Source organism: Centropristis striata, chromosome 2, assembly GCF_030273125.1.
Source record: "Centropristis striata isolate RG_2023a ecotype Rhode Island chromosome 2, C.striata_1.0, whole genome shotgun sequence".
Lineage (NCBI taxonomy): Eukaryota > Metazoa > Chordata > Actinopteri > Perciformes > Serranidae > Centropristis > Centropristis striata.
Genome location: NC_081518.1, coordinates 39,411,723 through 39,432,025, shown reverse-complemented (window position 1 = coordinate 39,432,025; position 20,303 = coordinate 39,411,723). Strand labels below are relative to the sequence as shown.

The following is a 20,303-nucleotide window of genomic DNA, read 5'->3' as shown; positions in this document are numbered from 1 at the left end:
CTCTCTGCTCACTCCCCACCAACACCGCTAAAACACTTGTTTCATCGCAGTAGAATGGCGGGACACATTAGCATGCAGGGGCTTCACCCGCAGCACTGATGTGCACAATCATCAAGCCGTTTTGTGGCTGCAGTGGCTGAATGTGGCTCTCCTTTGTGATTTACATGCAAACTCTGCCAGATGCTCGACATTGGGGAATCGTTTCATATTGTAATGCCATGACAAGAAATATAGCCATCGAGTGTGTGGCTGCTGCTGTGCATATGTTTGTACTGTGTGTGTGTGTGTGTGTGTGTGTGTGTGTGTGTGTGTGTGTATGCATGCGCTGTTGGCTTTACTGCTGAGTTTATGATGCAAACTAGTTTCCGTAACAATGCCACCACAAGCTTTTCATTTGGCCCTTTCTGATTACATTTCCATGAGAGAAGAATGAAACCCCATACAGAGTGGAGACTTGTATTGCTCCAAATATATTCTCAAATTGCTGTATGGTTTGTTTTCAATTTGTGTTTGGGCGCGTAACAGGTGATAAAATGTAGGTTCCAGTTTTGGTAAAGATCCCGACTCCGTTGAAGTCATAAATCAAGGGACAGATCCGGGACAGCTTGGCTGTTGGATGATGTCATTTTCCATCGCTTCTCAGACTTGTGTAAAATTACTTCGTCTGTCTTCAGGGAGCTTACAGAGTAATGTGTTGTCAAAGATATAAAAGCTGATAGGGCACTGTGAGAACAGAGTCAGAATAACAATCTCACTGTTTTGTTTTATTATCATTCTGAGCATCAAGGCCGCAGATATACAGCAACACAAGCTGTAATTGGTTCAGTGCTGTGTCATTGCAGATAATGTTCGGCACGGTGTAGGCGCTTCACTTTAGAGGACGTACAAGTGGCTTCAGATGCAATGAGTGATAGGTTTACAGCAGATTTCAAATGCGTGTTTATTTCTGTCTCGACTCGGCCGTCCTTCCCCTCAGTGTTCGCTGTTGTTTATACCACAATAAAGAGAGAGCACATTGAGCTGTGTGGGGTGATTGTAAATTGTCGATAGCCTACATTGCAGAGGATCATAAATATCAGCTGTCTAAGCGCTCAATATTTGCTGGTCACCATCAACTGGAGAGGACACAGCAAACAGTCCGGGGGTGCTTCACTGCGTAGAGGCTGCTTTCTGGATACGGCCGACCTGCGCTGTCACATGTTCACCGTCTGTGAGTAGGAGGTGGAGTGAGCAGGTTGAGGCCACTTGTCAGAAGAGCTGTGCACATGTCTTCTTCAGTGCAGTGAAGGGAGTTGTCATCTGAGCAGTACACATAACCTCCAGGCTTCTTCACACGATGTGGCATTTGGTAATTAACGGGCCTTTTTATAGCACCAACGCTACACTTGCTGTGTGGATTCGCTGCGACTAAGCAAGCAGTCGAGACATCATAGTTGTTTTTCGATAACCGTGAGGTGACTTACTAAGTTAGTATCAAAAATGCTCAGGATTTGAGTTAAAGGTTCCTGTTTGCAAGTGACAGGTGTTAAGATGTTACATAAGCCATTTGCTGGTTTCAATTACGGCAATATATCAGTGAATTAACCTGCTGTACAGTCAAAGAACCGAATGGCATAATAACAACGCTGATAGATTTAGGAACAAAGCTTTAATCATTATAACACTTGATTAATATTTTGTTTCCATCTTCACAAGCATGACGTTTGCCTTGATTTCACTGTTTTCTACGCTTCCCACGTATGGACTTAATTTGTTTCAAATCCATCCTTAACTAGAAGCGTGGCCTTGCCTCAGTGAGTTATCCTTCCTGTGTTCTCTTGTTCATTTTACATGTCCTCAAGTTAATTCCAGTCCTAATTAACTACCTTTGAAAGGAATCTGTGCGATAATTACCACAAGGAGGTGGAACGGAAGCAATCACACTCTGCACAATTTATTCCCCACCACAGGGAAAACCCTACAGAGTCACCCGCTGGCTTTTTTTGAATTTTTTTTCAAACTTTTTTTGTCCTGAGAACCACCTTCAGCACTCACTTTAGAAGCAGGGACACTTCAATCAGGTGGCTCCACAGACATATCCCCCTGCTGAGTTTTAAGTCTGGTGTGGCATATTTGTACAAATAATTATTCTAATAAAAAAAAGAGAACTGTAATAAATACAGTGTGCAGAAATGCCAAAGAATGTTGTGAAAAATAGGTGCGCAGCAGAGAATGAGGAGGAAAAATGAGATATGGACATACTAATAACATCTTGTAATACCACTGAGAATGGTGCATAAATAAGGACACACGTTGTCATTGACCCAAGTCTCAGACCCAGACAATATGGTCCTCTTCCAGAGACACATCACCAGCAGTTTCAACAGCAGTGGCACAGGCAGTTCAACAATATCAGAAATACTATGTATTGTAAACATTTGTATTGTTAATGTACTTGATATTGGTGAATATAAGGTGTTAATGATAACTGGCCTCGAAGGGTAGCCTTTTCTTTTTAGCCGACATAAAATTTCACCAACCTCAGCAATCAGATGGATAGGGCAGCTCACAGAAACCGAATGAGAGTAGAATTGACATTCCCATTTAAATCAATAAGTCAATATAGCAGGGTTGTCAGAGCAGCAGCCATTTTTTAGTGTACTGTTGTCATTGCAAAAAACTATTACTAGTACTACTACTAATTGTTGGAGTGGCTTACTTCCATGTACACTTCAGCAGAACAAAACTATGTGGACTCACTGAGGTGAGGTTTTCCAGTCCTAACCAAACGAGCAGTGAAGCAGTAGGAAGCATGGAGAGCCAGCCACTAAATAAAAGTCAAATTTAACAACTTAATGTTTCATCCACACATCAGTGTGTAGGTAAGCACATTGCTATTGCCAGATGAGTGACAACTTTGTTCTTTTCATTTTCTGTAACCTGAATTTATAACTGAATTAATAAGCTAGCTAACCAGCCAGCTGAGCTGTCTGTTTGTTAGCTAGCTAGCTCGCTGATTCCGCCATGCTTTCATGCTACTGGTGAAAAGTGAGGCCAACAGCAGACGTATGGTTTAACTATTCCGCCGCCTTACTCCCCGTCGCAAGTAGACTATTTCGCCAGGAGAAGCCAGGCCGGAGCTTTTGACACACTTTATGATCCCCAAGAGACTCAGCTCTATGTGGCCTGAGAGGCGAAAGCTAGGGCAAAAGAAAGCCCACTAGACTCTTGCTGCTTGCTGCCAACATTTTAATCAACTTAGATCTTCTCTCATCTGGACTATGGAAGGACAGTAAGAGAACCAAGGAAATAAAAGTGAGGGAGTTAAAAATAGTAAGTGGACATGGCTCCCGTCCCTAGTGCACTCCCCATAGTGTCATTGTCTGTTTGTCCCCCTGGTTAATTTAAAGAGGGAATAAGAAGGTTCTAAGCACATTTTAGTGTCCAAAAGAAAAAATGCTATGACTATTTCAGGGCCAGAGAGGGACTCGTTTTCAGCCCTGACACCATTACATTTCAGTTTGCAACCTATTTTACTGTAATTATAAAATATAATTATATTAAATCTGTTATAATGCTCTGATCTCTTCAACCCCACAGTGTATTTTTTAGAACATAATTGATAATTATCTCCAGGTCAGTGAAAATAAGCAACACAACTTTATATTCACAATAACAAGTTGGGACATGAATATAAAACTTTGAACCGAAAGCAATAATTTGTATATTCAAATGAAAATTACAAAGACAATACATCTTGTGTTTAAAAGGAAAGGTTTGCTTTTGTAAATATAAACTTTATGCATAGTACTACCAATGATTGGCCCAAGAGCTGAAGTTAGCCGGAAACTGGTTCAAGGAGTACTTCCATATGAGCAGGGCACATTGGTACTCTGCTGTGATTGGACAGCTGGGTAAAAAGTAAATAAAGTGGCAGTGTTTTACCCAAGCAGCAGCCTCCGGGACCAAAATATGACAACTGTACGAGGGCAGAATTTTAATGTAACTCACCAATTTAAATGATATAAAGGCTTAAAGTTATGCATAATTAAGGACATGGCAGCTTTGAGTTTTTCTGTTTCTTTCAATTAACCACACCGTCCCCGGTCTGTTTCACAAATATTATTATATTTAGAATATTTATTTAATTATACTTCTGGAGGTAAATACATGACACACACACACACACACACACACACACACACACACACACACACACATACACAATAAAACAAAGAGGGAAAAAGGGAGAGAAAAAAAGAGCTCCACCCGCTTTAGCCTGCTAAATGCTACCTGTTCAATAATTACAAACTGTATAGACTCATGTACAAAGAACCAACTATGTAGTCCTGAGTTAGTCACAGAGATATAAGAAGGTTTTCTTCCACATTTGCATGTTTTTTTTAGCATTCTTAAAAAGGTTAATGCGATTATGCTTCCAGGGTGACAAAGCCTGGAGATAAAAGTCAGCTTGTGTCTGAAAGGTGGCTAGTTCAAAGGTTTGCATGCTCTTTTAATTTATCAGCGAGGCCCAGGACTCGGACAATACCTTAATGAACAAGTCCATTTTGAAAAACCTAGGAGAGGAAGGCGCCTCTGTCTCTGTTCTTGTTGAGTAAATTAGATTGACTTCTAAACTCAGAGAAACAGATGATGCAAATGTCACACTTGATCAATTGATTTGGCTGAATTAGCTAATGCACCTGCATTTCACACCTTACATAAGCATAAAGCATTTGCTGCACCGCCCGAGTAATGCCGACTGAAGTGACGCATCTCTTGGAAAATAATGGAGGAATTTCTTCTGGAGAGACATGTTTCCCACAGAAAAGTAAAAGGATGATTTTCTGGAGAAACATATTGGCAGGCGAAGCACAGAAGGATGTGAGCAATGAGATTTAACTAACCTTCAAACGACAGCCCGCCACTGTGATCTAAGACTTTCCCAGAAGGAATCCCTGAACAAGCTGGTGTCTGTTACTCTGAACATGTTAAATGAAGGCTTTTTTTGCCGGTGGTTGGGTGTCCTTTGATGATCAATTGCATTCTTGCCAACTTCTGTGTGAAATGCAGCTGTATATGAGGCTAGATATGAGGTGAGAAAAGGAACAAGTCAATTCTTTTCTGAGAAATGATTGCATTGAGTTGTTGAGAATATTTGACTTAGCTGTTTGATATCTATATATTCTCAAATATTAGTTTTTTTTCTTAATGCTCTTATTCACTTTGTTGCTGAGTGTTGAATGAGAAGATTAAAACCACTCTAATGTCTTTATGGTAAACATGAAGCTTCTACCAGCAGCTGGTTAGCTTAGCTTAGCATAAGCTGATAGGCTTACTCAGGCTGTTCTCATTAACTTTTCATACTTATGCATATGAAAAGAGCATACAAACCTTTGATCTAAAATGATTGTAAGCCATGAGGCACAGCTTATTACAACCTGTTATTAGGTGCCGACCTCTAGAGTAATTAGGGAAGGAGCAAAGGAGGAAATCAGGCAACATTGTATAAAGAGCAAGAAAGTCCACAAAGGCAAGAGGTTAAGGTATATGGATGGGTCGAAAAGCACAGGACTTTTACTCAGGAGACCAGAGTTTTTGTGAAACTTAAAGACTGTAATAGATGCTTCTATGGACAAAGTTCTGATCATAGACTCTGCAGCACCATGGTCACAGAAACAAGTCTGGTAAAAATCTGCTGTGGCAAAAAACATGAGCTTTCTGTTTCTTTATCAGAAAACATCATGGAAGATTTTTTTTCCAATTGGAAAATGACAAAACCTTGGATTCATGGTTAATGGCTGAACTGTCTCAGTGAGGAAAAGAAAAAACATAGAATTAATCACCTATTTTTGAAGCTGAAACAATGAAAAACATTTTTAAATGTCATTTTTAAATCAAAATAATTTTTCAAATGATTGATTTCTTTAACAGCTATCCATGCAATAAACAGGTTAATGTACATCATGCAGGTCATCATTGCAGAAAATAACCCCAGCAAGGTCGTTTAACACCTTCATGGTGATACAGACTAAACAGGTACATAGAATCTAAGAGACACAGCCACTGCTGCATTAAAAAGTTATTTCCAGGCAACTGTCTTAAACTTTTAACAACCAACCTGCTTTTGTTTATGGGACCGACAAACCTGCATATACGCTTCAATGTTCTGTTTTTTATGAGCAATAAAGTCTAAGGCAGTCATGGTGTGAAGTCGTTTTATATAATTTTGCACTAACAGTATGCGCTTGATGATACAGTTTACCTTGATCTTTTTTTACCACAATAATTGTAGTGTATTTGATACTGGCACATTCCTATGTGGGATTGTATCTATTTTATCATTTTTATATTTGCAAGAAAGCCCAAAATTCCTAAAATGTTGTATTTCTTTAATAGTACATACCTGCTAAACATCATGAAACTGATAAAAAAAAAAAAACAGACAGATGGACTTGAAAGGTGTTGCTGAATAGGTTGATTTGAGGGGAATGTGGATGTTTACGTATTTATCATAACACCTGTCATGTTATTAGACTGTATTAAGTTGAGGAATAGAAAAGTTAGAGCTGAAAAACCATCCAAAGTTCTTAGTCAAGGTCTGAATTAGACCCGGTGGCCATTCGTAGTGCATGGCTGATTTAACCTTCTGTATGAACCATATTACTGCTAAAAAAAAAGTTGTGAAAGGGGTGAGAGATGAAAAGAATGAAAAAATAGCCGAAAGTTGGCTCATTTCATTTTCCAGTTCTCCTGAATAAATCAGAGTTGGTTTAATAGAGAGGAACTTTACTCTCAGATAGACGTTTCGGGGGAAAATGTCCACTTCCTGTTCCAATTCCATTCTGTGCACAGGCAACGTCTCAGAAGATAAAAACCCCTCGGAGGCCGTTGGGCCTTTTCATCACTCAGGTAACATAAATGCAATTTTTTTTGGATGTTCTGAAGTCAAGAAGTCCAATTTCACTTTCACTTCTCGGGGAAACCTGAATCTCTCAAAAAATCAAGTGGGAGGTTTTTGTGTAGCTTTGAGTGCAGCGGTTTGGAGGCAGGCCAGGCATTCCCCAAGGCCGCATCGATCTGTACTGGAGTCTGACCAGATGGGTTTTCATTCCAATTCAGATTGTATTTAAAAAGCACAGCATAATCGAAGAATCCTTTTGAGGTATCTTTTTCTATTTTTTAACAGATTTTACACTTCACACCATCTAGCGCTCTACGTAATGATTTTATTTCCAGTGTAGTGATGTTTGAAACATTGTGCTGCACATATATCTTTCTGTCGTGGAGGGTCAGAGGCATCGGCAGAGATTTAGGGCTGCAGCGTGCCACTTGTCCCCCGTGGTTGGGTAGGTAGTCGCCCGGTGAGAACCTGCGCTCACCTGTGCACGTCTCTCTCATAAAGCAGCTGCTCAGCTATGAAAATCATGCATAAGAGCAAATGTTGTAAATAAATTGATGCTCATATGTGTCACTTCATCACAGCCCACCTCCCTGCAGCTCAGGGTCTATAATTTGATATGACTGGGTCTTGATTACTATTTACGGCGTTGTCAGGTGAGCGAGAGACTCAACTTTGTGGGTAAACAGATTGACGGTCACAGCTCCACTGAATCAGCTTCTGTTGCCTGTTGGCTTTAAATGTTCCTTTTCCCTGTGAAGATTGCAGTTGTCAGAGCTGTGTGTCACTTTAAACACAGCAGCGACATAACAGGAAGCTGGATTGACTGACAGTAAATCATGTCAGAGACCTCTTTTGAATTTTGATTAAAGAAATCAAATTATGGTTGGCTGTCAAAGTAAGATAGCTCTATTATGGGTTTGATGAGTGACAACATTTTTTTTTATTATCTTGAACGTTCTTAATATTCCTGCATTCCCTCTATCCCTCCATGTATGCCAGCCAGACACATACATACACAAAATGTCTTTTATCAAACAGACGTAACCCTTTATTTATTTATTATTTATAATAAACTTATAAAGTGAATTTGGCGGTGCAGATTTCCCTGAATATCGATCCTTCACGACCCCATGCAGGAAACGTGCCTGAACATTCACTCTGTTCAACATATGTTGTTGAATGAATGTTGAAAAAATGCCGGCCCAAAAAAAAAAGATGTTTCCATCAACAAATTTAGATTTTTACTTTCGCAAACTGGAATGCATAAAAGTTTCTACACTCGATTGAGGTGTTTTTTGTCTTTTTTGAAAAACAGTAATGCGCTAAACGGGATGGAAAGGCTTTTTGTGAATAAGTTCTGATTAGCAAACATTTAACTCACATGACTGATCAGCTGTTTCCACTCTGACATGAAAGAACAATTACAAGTTGGCCAATTGAATCTAATCCCTGAAGACATATTTTCTCTCATGGGTGGTAAAAGTTGTCCGATTAGCAAGCTCTTTTTTTTTAATTATTTTTTTCTCTCTTGCTCAATCTCTTCTTTTGCCATCTTCTGACCAAAGTACATTTACGCAGCTTCTTTTATTTGCTCTAAACCAGTTGATGGAAACATCCCTAATTCACTTTAATGGAAACACTGCTAATAATAATATCAATACATATAATACAAAAATGTAAATAATACATTTTATTTATAGAGCGCTTTTCAGGGTACTCAAACACGCTTTACAGTTAAAACAAGAGGAGTGTAACGATTCATCTACTACATCGATGAATCGATTTATATTCCTATGATCCATCTACATTGATCCGTGCTTGGCAAGTTGGCCTTCTGGATGACATATATCGATCTAACATTTTTTGAAAAGGTAATCAATCGATTGTATCGATACTAGGAAATAACGCATTGGATTTAAGCACGTCAGACATTATATGGATGTGAGTTTTTTTTAGCACTTTTAATTATAAAGGCGTTAAACGTTACTCGATTCAGTCTGCCTGTCTGTGACTTCATCACCACGTGCCAGCAGCAGTGCAAATATCAAAACATAGCATGATGGCAGATGGCAGAGGAGAAGCCGGATCGTATTGTTCTAAATGAACCAATATCATCCTTGAATCGTATTGGCAACCATGAATTAAGATACGAATCGAATCGTTGTTAAAACGAACTGTTACTACCCTATAAAACACAGTTAAAATGCAGTTAAAATAAAGACAAACAAACAATCAAAATCAACGACATTGGTCGCACATTAAAAGCAGTTCTGAAAAGGTGAGTTTTGAGTAGTTTTTTGAAAGTGGATAGATCTGAGCAGTTTCTGATGTTCTTAGGGAGGGGGCAGCAATTGAAAATGTGATATAACATGTAGAGTCATGAATTCCACAGTTTCCAAGCCTATACCCTATTACTATTTTGAATGATCCTACATTATATGCAGCTTAGGGCATTCACTTGTCACTCTGAGTGCCAATACGAACTAAACAAATTAACCAACGGGCCAACCAAATTTTCGGTTGTCATTCCCCCTGCTCCGTGTTCACAGATCACAGTGAGAGCACTATAAATGCTTTAAAAAACAGACAAATAAAACAGAAGTGCACTTGTGTGCCAATGTAAAGGCACGCCCGTTTACTCTAATTGCAACCCGCAGGTCAACTGAAACCCGTTTGTTTATTTGCACAGACAGTCATACTTAATATATTTTTTTAACCAAAATGGCTAAGAGCTCAATTATAAATGTAGGCAGCATTGTGCTGAAAAGAAAAATACAAAAATATAAAAGAACGCTATTGATTGATTGTATTGAAAGGCTTAAGAGTACCTTGATAACATCGAGAGATGAGTTTACAATGAAATGCATTAAGAATACACTCCTAGCACAATCAGTTCTGATTTCCCCTCATGCTTGAAAGTCAATACAAATCTAATGTAAGTGCTTGTATTTTAAATGTATCTATTTAAAAAGGAGAATGTACTGTGCCTGTAGTTTGAAGTGATTATGAGCATTACCATCTGCTCTATTAGAGATTGGAAAATGTTGCCATTTCATTTTGATACAATAATTGACATTTCGAATAAAGTCCTGTGACTCATTTCTTTTTTTGCACCTATTAGATTGTTCATGGACATTTTATCATTGGCCTGAAAAAGTCTTTTTTTACCTTTAAGATGTAAAATGCGTGGGGGCCCTGTAATAAGTTTTATCATAAGTGTACTGAAAAATGCTAATTATAGTTTCCTGGAGTCTTAAGTGACATATTTGCCTGTTTTATCAGACTAACAATCCAAAAGCCAAAGATACTCAATTCTCTATTATACATGACAGAAACAGAACCAACTAAAAATGTTTGACAAGCTGGTACCAGAAGCATCTTTGCTTCAAAAATGTCTGAAACAATGATTTGATTATCAAAATCATTTTCTGTCAGCTTTGGAATAAACAAAGGAATATTTTCATCCATTTGACAAATTTTGAAATTACATTTTGACATCAGTTGACAAATTAAGAGTGTTTCTCAGGAAACGCACCGACCTTGTGTGTCACTTAATCATTTGTGTTAAATAGCTCCTTTTATCTACCCAGACAAGTTCCTTCTGTAAGGTATTTTTAGAATTGACTAAAAATGTTTTGGTTTTTTTCACCCATGGACAACATTTAAAGATTCGGGATGTGTTTTACACATGTAAAGATTTGTTGATGCCAACTGTCAAATAAGTCTGATGTTCATTATCAGGTTTCTGCATAACAAGTTTATTTTTGTTCTTTTTTATTTAGTTGTCATTATTTTTGTGCTTCATGTGGCAGACACTACTAGATTAGTAGATTAGAGTTCATATAACTAGATTGAAATTGTACATGAAGTCATTTAGCACCCTGAATACAAACACACACCTCTTCACGTTTACAGTTTCAACACTGTAAACACTGCTGTAACTCATTTTACTGGCCTGTGGTGCAAAACTGCAAACAAGCCACCCACCACCCCAACAGTAACACATGTCATTTGATTAAGCTGACTATTATTTAAAGCTCTGCTTCTGACATGTTTCCAATTACCTTATCAAAAATGATTGAAATTCAGTCAACTCCTTCTCCTTCATTGAAATTCATAATGTATAGATATGCAAATATTTTTCATTTCTAATGTTTAACTGCTGGACACAATGTGTCTCATACCTCAATGAAAGGTCCACAAGCTACTTCCCACATTACATTACATTACGTGTGGAAGTTGCATACTGGATGTCAAGCACAATTTACAGCACAGTGAAGTGTTGAGCTTATTCTATTTATAAGAAAGGTGTAGCCCTGGGTGTCTAATACTGACACGGAGGGTTTTACATTGGAGTTAGTGGAAAGCCTGATGTGTCACATACAGACGCTAAAGGATACAAAATATTTTTCATATGTTTCTATCTGTAGTTTGCAGAAATGCACAATGCAAACATTGTTTTCTGAAAACTGGCCTGGTGGAAGAGGCTTATGACTTCCATGTATGATACCTAAGTCAGATTTATATTTGACTCCATAAGTAACAAAGACAATTACCAACAATATGATATATAAGTCAGACAGATATTACTTAATCTCTACATTGAACTTGAATCTGCCAAATAGCTCATTCCTCTGTGTCTTCTCTCCATCTTCCAGGTCCAGTAGCTGTGATCAGTGGTGAGGAAGACTCTGCCAGCCCTCTCCATCATGTGAATCATGGGATTATTACCCCCTGTACTCTGGATGCAGGTCCTGATGCGGTTGTCATAGGGATGACACGTATCCCTGTGGTGGAGAATCCTCAGTACTTTAGGCATGGGCACAACTGCAACAAGCCAACCACTCGTAAGTCAAGTTCCTACTTGTTAACGCTTCTTGTGACAATGTTGTGTCTTTCATTACCACTGGTGACCATTGTTTCACAGTATTTGATTTTATGGCGATACAAAGGGACCCTTGAACTGCTGTCGTTCAAGCATGTGGATAAGTATACTAAAACTCTTAAGGCACTTAAGAAACACAAACTCCCACAGAATGTTATGCACTGTAAAGTAAAGTGCAGCATCTGGTAAGGGAGTGATATCAAACACCACGCCTTTTATTAGGCTTTCTCCAACTGTTGCATCTCCATTGTAATGTGCTGTTTACCTTTACAATGAGGAGTGCCAAGGCCCTCGGGGCAAGAGCATAATGTTGTGTCATCTACAGGCAGTGTGATCATATGGTGTTAGCATCTGCTGGCCCAGTTCCAGGCTCTTCATATAGGGTCTGTTTTGATAAAAGCAGCCTTCTGTAAACCAGCTACTGGAGTTCCAACACCCCCCCTCCATTTCACTTACTCTCCCTCGGGACTCGTGTTCCAGGTTTGGGAAAGACAAGACCACTTTAAGGCCTAATTACTCACAATTACATCAACTGCTCAAGAGAATCAGCAGAAAACAACTGTGCCAGCAGCCAGCCGCAGCCGGGCGCCTGCTGCTCCCCTTCCTCACCATACCAGTCACACCGACCGGATTTAGTGAGGGAAAAGACTCTTGGTGAGATCAAGCCATCCCCAAGACTTTCAGCTGGGATGTGCATTGTTTATATCTTGGCTCTCTCTCAAAATGGCCGTTGGTCAGGCTAACAGAAGTTGACTTCTGAGTCGGAGCCAATGAGAAGGAAGGAAATCCCATTTAGAGGTGATAAATAAATGACGGGTCTTATGTTTTATGAATTTCATGAATTGTTAATGGCCAGCCGGTGACTGATTTATAACGTCTCATGCCTTGCACAGGAGATCTGATTGCTAGCTAATGAATAAATGACAGTGGGCACAAATGAAACTTGCGCCTGGAATTGAAAGTCAGAATGTGGCTTCTGCACAATAGTGGCTTTAACGTGGACTTTACAGATGCTGCATCCTTTGTCTTTTTTTCCTTTAGATTTAATTCTATGTGCGTGCATAATAAAAAGAAAATGAACCCTGAATTCATCACAAGGTCATAATGGCCACTGCTTTCTGCCGGCGGCTGGAAAAACAAAATGGCTCCAAACGGCTTCTGCCTCTGCCGATCATTCACTGAATATGAATGTATTTTTTACCCTCAGGACACACACGGACGGGGAAAGGAAATGTCTTTGTGTGTATAACTAGTGTATGTGTGTAGGTGTGTGACAGAGAGAATGAATCTATGCATATATGTCGATGTGGGCGTACAGTTAGTGTGGCTGGAATGATATCTCACCTGACTTCCCTCCACCTCCTCTATGGTTTGATAAGTGTCTTCAGTCAGGGGTCCCTTGGGTGCCCATTGTGCTGCTGGCCTGCTCAGGCTGGCTGTCCTGCAGCTTCACTCCTCTCACATACAGTATGTCGGCGTTATTGATGCTCGGCCACCAATCCATAATGTATTCATTCATTTACTTGAAAGCCTCTTATCCAGGAGAATAGCTTACTGCCAGTGTGTCTCACACACGCACGCGCGCACACACACACACACACACACACACACACACACACACACTATTCACACTTCATACACTATGTATCTATTTCCTGTAGACTTACTTGAATCCTGACCATAACCACTACTTGCCATAAATCCTAATTTCAATCTTAACTGAACATCTTTAACCTTAAAAGGTAGCCTAACTTGAAGACATTGCATAGACTTACATTCATTTCCTGGAGACTTACCTTTATCCCTAACCTTAACCACCACTTACTTAACCCTAATCGTAACACTCATATCCTAACCCTCACCACACACCCAAAAGTTAGAAATAGATAGATAGATTACTTTATTCATCCCCGAAGGGAAATTCGGTAACATTTACTTGTGACTCTTTTGGGGATATTACATAGACTTACATTCATTGCGTGGAGACTTACCCTAACCTTAACCACTACTTGCCTAACCTTAAGCACTGACACACAAATCTTTTTTTCCCCATTGGGGATGCAGCTTTTGTCTCTAATTGGCTAAGCTGTCCCTAACAGGCCTTTCAATCTTAAATGTGTCCCTGAAGGTGGCCTAAGTTAGGAAAACACACACATACACACACACCTCCCTTGTTCAGTCCAGCAGCAGTCACACTAGCACGCATAAATTTAAATACACTCATACTTCTCCTTACCTTTGTCCATCAGGAGTTCACTAATGTGATGGTCATTCTCAGTCCACTTCCAACACCCGTCTCCTGCATGATTCATGTTGCTCCTAGCTGTTGGGCTCTGTGCATTTTCAAACCAGCTCAACAATAAGAGTGAGTATAGAAGGAGGAGGAGGAGGAGGAGGAACAGTCTGTTGCTGCTGTCTGCCATGCTGGCTTCTGTTAAAACAGCTGCATGTGATGGGAAATGGCTTGCTGCAGAGCTCACACCAGAGCCTTACCAGATGTATAATTTATAAGTGTTTGATCTTCAACTCAATCCTGGAAAATAAAAATTATATATATATATAAATATATATATGTGTGTGTGTGTGTGTGTGTGTGTGTGTGTGTGTGTGTGTGTGTGTGTGTATTAGTTCTAGTCACACAAACAGAATCAGAGGGAGGAAAGACTGAGCATGCAGCATCTCGACTGTGACGCAGTAGAAGTGCTGCTGTCATTCCCACATTGCAGGAAAAAATAACAAATATCCAATTGTAGCTGCCCTCTAGTTGAACCGACAACCTGTACACATACAGTTGTAAACAAGCTCGAGAGATTGAGAGCATTAGGAATAAAGTGTTAGCACAGTTGTCATTTTGATGCCAATTTAAAAGCATAAAGTGCTGTCATTCAATTGCTTCATCTTCTGGATGAACCGGTGGCCTCAACTTTGGTTGCGGTAAACAGGCGAGCCGTGACTGATTAGGTCATTCGTTGAGATCAGCTCTTTTTTTTTTCATGCCGCGCTGAAAAAGACCAATCCTGGGGAAATATAGCCACATTAGGGAGATAAAGGCGGAAAAGGCAAAGGACAATTCTTTAGCCTAATGACAGATCCATATCTAGCCGGATCCGCTGTCTCCCAGCAAGTGGCTTTGTTTTATCACTCAGCTTGCTATTTTAATTACGGATTTGTCACATCCCGCTGGCCAAAATTAGACAATAGCTTTTGATGTTGGAGTATAGCGCGTAGCCTTTCATTATATCCATGTTATTAGGGCTGTCATGCGTGGGCACAACTCGGACTAAACCCCACTCTGTCCCCTCTGCTTTTGGTGTAACAGAGACATAATTATGCTCAAGGTGATGTTTTTGAAGATTAAAATGTTTCCAGCAGAGATGAGGAGTGACTAATTTGGCATCTTGAAAGCTCAGCAAATGAATGCAAATGTAGAGCAGATTGATTGAAAGGCAGTTATCATGTTCTGAGGCTATGATTCCATGAATTATAGTTTGAAGCAGAACAGCCCCACAGGCTAGCCAGTTGTGAATTCAAACAACCTACTTTGTTACTCAGGAAGTCCAAGATGAGTTGCTTTCAGCTCAGCAAAGAACAGAGCAAAGTAGAAAGTTCTTGGTTGAAAGAAAAGATGCTTGTTCATGCCAGTTGCAGTGTTATGAAAACTGTATCCAACTGGAAACCACATCAAAATTCGATGAAGATCTGACCAGATGAACCCCATACACAGTAGAAAGTGCAAATGCAACTGCCTTTTTCGGTCCATATACAGTACAGTTCTACAGACTAAGCAGAAAGCAATGAAAATGAAATAAATTAAAGAGTAAATTGAAAATGTTTGCTTCTGCAAACACATTTAATTGGTTTGCAAGCCTTTTGCAAACAAGAGCGCTGGCACAATTCTAAAAACAAGCCAGAGTCAATTAAAATACCAAACCATTTCTCCAAATTATTGGCTCCTTTCACTCTGAGTTTAGACAAACATGTGGTTTTAATATAAATATGGGACATATATAATGAGAGCATGTGGTGTGTACAAAAAACAACTGCATTATCATTAATACTGGACCAAAGAGCTGCCAATTAAAGTTGGATGTAAAAGTAACTCAGTCTCATGAATGGTAGCAGGTCAGCACTATTGTGAATAGATCGTTCCCATCACTGGTGACCCGGCCTACTTTTTTTTTAGCAACAGAATAAAACTTACATTAATGTACTTTTTGCTTTTATAGTAACAGATTATATACTGTGTCTGTGGGGACTAACTCCATAGCTCCAGATGTCACACACAGCTATGTTGTGATGGTAGTCACTTTTAAAGAACCTCCCCTGAGCAGAAAGTGTGAAGTACTTAGCGCTTAAGTGTACTTAATGCTTAAACTTTAATCCAGCAATAACACCAAGGTTGAGCTTAGGGAGAAGCTATTGTCAACAGGAAATCAATATACACTTTTATCTTTATAAGTGTTGTATATGGGTATGGAGCCACGAAATGTTCACTATTCATTTGAACTAAGCTAATTGTGTGAAATATTTAAATACACCAATATGTTCAAATGTCAATTTATTCTTAACTTCACATTAACAGAGTTTCATTAGAGCTCATTTTTATTTAATCAAAGACATTTTATCTCATAATGACACTTTATTTCAGAATACTGTTTTCAAGATAGCGTTCATTATCCCCTCATTTTTCAGCCAATCACAACGCCCTGCCTCTCTTGGTGCTAAGACAATGACATTAAAAACATTAATATAGCAGCAAACAAATATTTGCTCATGTCCCCCTTGATGGCTGGTTGGCGCCATCTCGCCGCCACTCTGCACTGCATGCTACCACTCTGCGGATGATCTGTGCACACACTGAGGGTTAGCTGCTGATAGTGCCTGCGTTCCAGTGGAGATGGTTAATGTCACTGCTGATGGGTGCCTCTCTCACGCTGAAGCCAGGTGAATGTGAGCTAACTATAGAGCTAACCAACCCCCATTATTACTGTTAGCTCTGCCGCTCATACCATTAGCACTCCCTGTTTCTTCCACCCCCTCCCTCCCTTTGTGATCTACTGATCGGTGCTAACTTCTGTATGAACACTGTTCTCCCACCGAAGCCTGACCCGGGTAGCATGCAGTGCAGAGCGGTAGCAATTAGCTACCCAGTGGGAGCACTACTGTTGTTGTTAGCAGCCATTGAGTTTGCTTGCACATGAGAGGCGACAGCCATGTGCAGCCCCTCCTGGCCCAGACTGAATGTCAATCACACAGAGTGGAGGAAGTCTCAGCCTAGACAGGATTTTTTCTTCAGTATTTTTAGTACAGTTTCCCCAAAATAGTGGGAAAAAAAGTAGCTAAGTGTCCATGTACATGCATCTTTGTACAGTAATATTAAAAGACTAATTCTCAAGAACATTTACTCAACCCGGCAAAAGACAAGAAGGCAGTTATGTAATACTACTTACATAATACTACTTTGGTTACAATGTCGTGGACCCAACTCCACACAGTAGCTCTTGTGTGCTTTAATCTGTCTTGCTATATATTAGAAGAATGAAGGACGCGGTAATTTGTAATGACTATCCCATCCACACTGGGAAAATCAGTCATTTTGTCGGAAAAATGGCTTTTGATATACGAGTTTCGGTTTTCTGGAGGAAATGGGATTGGGCCATATGGGCTGGGCTGTTTCTTTGTCGTTGGTTATTGAGACATAATAAATGTAATCAGAATAATTTTATGTGTGATGCATTTTTCGCTGTGATCGCTCAGCCAGGCATCACTCAGTGTTCATCAAGGCTGGGCAGCAGCGACAGTCACAAACACAGGCCGGCAGCGAGCCAGCCGCAGCAGGTTAGGAGGAGGTTCCCACTGAGAGTCAACAGTAAGTGCTGGTTGTTCATGTCAGTCGCACAACGATGCCAACAGACACAGAGCCCCTGCACAACAGTGAATTTAATGGCGGGGAGCTTTTTGTATGCTATTAGCCGCTGGATGAGTACCTCTCACCTAACTATTAGTTCCCTGCGGTGCTCGCTTTGTAGCTTTGTAGATAAACTATGAGTACATTACAGATCTCAGTGATATTTTTGTCATTGTGACTACAAAATCGGGAGTAGAAACATTGAGGTGATATTAATATATGTGGCAGTGTCTTTGTTCCTGAGAAAAAACTGTGAGTGAATTATTTTTACTGACAAGTTACTTTATGTACAAAGTAACTAATTGTAAAGCTGATAATAATAATAATAATAATAATCCATTTTATTTATAAGCACCTTTCAGAACACCCAAGGTCACTGTACAACAAAACATAAAATAATTTAAAAACAGTGGCAACAAAATAAAACGTCGAACAGTATTGACATAGTGAGTGAGTGACTAGGTGGCATATGCTTGTCTGAACAGATGAGTTTTGAGTCTGGATTTGAAAAGTGGCAAGGAGTGAATGGTGAGGAGGTCAGGAGGGAGAGTGTCCAGAGCCGGGGAGCAGAGCGGCTGGAGGCTCTACTGCCCATAGTGACGAGGCGGTGGAGGAGGTCTGAGATGTACGGTGGAGCCAGGTTGTGAAGCGCTTTGAAAGTGATGAGGAGTATTTTGAAGTTGATCCGGTGTTTTATTGGACGCCAGTGGAGTTCTTGGAGGATGGGGGTGAGGTCGTGAGCGGTGGGAGTCTGGGTTATGATGCGTGCGGCAGAGTTCTGGAGGTGCTGCAGTTTCTGGAGGGATTTGTTAGGGACACCAAAGAGCAGGGAGTTAGTCACGAGACTATGGACGAGGATGGCAGTGGTGTGTGGAGTGAGAGAGGGACGGAGACGAGAGATAGGTGGAAATATGCAGACCGGGTTAAGTCATTGATGTGTGAGTGAAAAGAGAGAGTACTGTCGAGGATGACACCCAGACTCTTTACCTGAGGGGAGGAACAATGGAGTTGTTGATGGAGATGGAGAAACTGTCAGATTTGGAGAGAGTGGAAAAGGTGCCTACCAGGAGGACTTCAGTTTTAGAGTTATTAATTTTGCGGAAGTTGAGAACCAAGAATGAATTTCTTGCAGACAGAGGGTAAGGGAGGTAGGTGGAAGTGATGAGGAGGGTTTGGTAGATGCAGGAAATTAGAATTTTTGGAGGATGTCCTCTGAATTTTTGATTGCGCTGCTGCATCTCAATGTTAACGCATCCACCCTGCAAAAGACATGTTGTCAATGACCAGAAGGCACGCATTGATCGACCCACTACACACATACATACACATGCACGCACGCACACACATACACACACACTCTCAGGGGGGCTGTCAGGCAGAAAAATACTCACGCACACACCTGTGAGGCAGAAACACACACATGAATGCACAAAGCTGGCAGCGAGATGGAGAAAAACACACCTTCAAAACACACACAAACAGAAGCACACATATATAGTGAATATGGGGAAAGTTGGCAGGTAGTTGTGGTCAGATGCACACACACATACACACAGACACAGGTACAGAACAAAGCCCTCCAAACATCTGTGCTCCCCCAGCAGCCTGACCTGACTAGCTGAATGAAATGCGGTTCTGCGTTGTCTCTCGGCCTCCAGGGAGAATGTTTGCTGGCGTCGAGGCCTCAGGTGAGCCAGGACAAATGAATGATGCTGAGCTACGGGATGGAGATTTAATCTCAGGGCTTTTCAGCGTGCCACTCTGGGTAAATAGGCAGCAGGATGCAGCCCGAGTCGGCCCGCAGAGGAAACTGAAGGTTAAAGTAACTTGTCCTCGCCACTGTCGATAGGCACGCTCTATAATAGCTGCTTCGTTCCCATCAGTGTGGAGGAATGAGATGGTCAGTGGCTATTTAGCAGCTGAAGAAAACAACCCTAGATGGAATATTTACATCCAGGAAATAAGGGAGAGAGGGCAGCGTGTACAAATGGAGAGTTAAACAGGTTTTCAATGTTGCTAAATTAGCAACCACACAGTGGTATCCTCAGGAGAACTATGTGTTTCTTTCATTAACTTGCTGCAGTTGTGCAGACATTATTTAACAGTATAACAGTCAATTAGCAGGCAATAACCTGAAATGTTTTCACTGAACCACCCAGCTTTGGTGATAATATACTCATCGTTATGGTTACAGTAGGTTAAACAAGTTTTGGCTGAAAGAAGGGAGGAAAGAAATAATGGCAAAAGCAGCTTGTGATTAAGAAGGCCCAAGGCTACGTTAGCAGCTACTAGAATAATGCATCCAAATCTCCAAATTTGGATGAGTTGCATTGTTGGTGATGGACATGACAGGTTTTCACAAGGAAAAGGAATACAGAGAATAAAAAAAGATATATCTGATTCTTGTTCGAAAGCTTTGAGAAGCCTTTAGAATTACTTATTTAAGTTTATGATTATTTTAAATTATCAAACTTGCAATCTGTGAACTTTTGTATTGTAATATGAATTTTACAAGATAAAATGCATAATTTATTAAGACAATCCAATCACATTTATTTAGTCTAAAATGCATCAAATTGTACAAGTCAAATTTCTTCTCGGACACAGAGTGAGTGCAGGAGATGACT

At 40.3% G+C, this 20,303-nt stretch overlaps 1 protein-coding gene across 5 annotated transcripts in view; it reads left to right on the top strand.

Annotated features, from left to right (window-relative positions):
• Window positions 1-20,303, top strand: part of ntrk3b (neurotrophic tyrosine kinase, receptor, type 3b) — a 215,610-nt gene that overhangs the window by 159,400 nt on the left and 35,907 nt on the right. For all 5 annotated transcript variants that reach the window (XM_059350870.1, XM_059350868.1, XM_059350867.1 and 2 more), the window contains one exon: window positions 11,542-11,730. In XM_059350870.1, coding sequence (XP_059206853.1) covers window positions 11,542-11,730 — 189 coding nt within the window. The remainder of the gene's footprint in view (window positions 1-11,541; window positions 11,731-20,303) is intronic.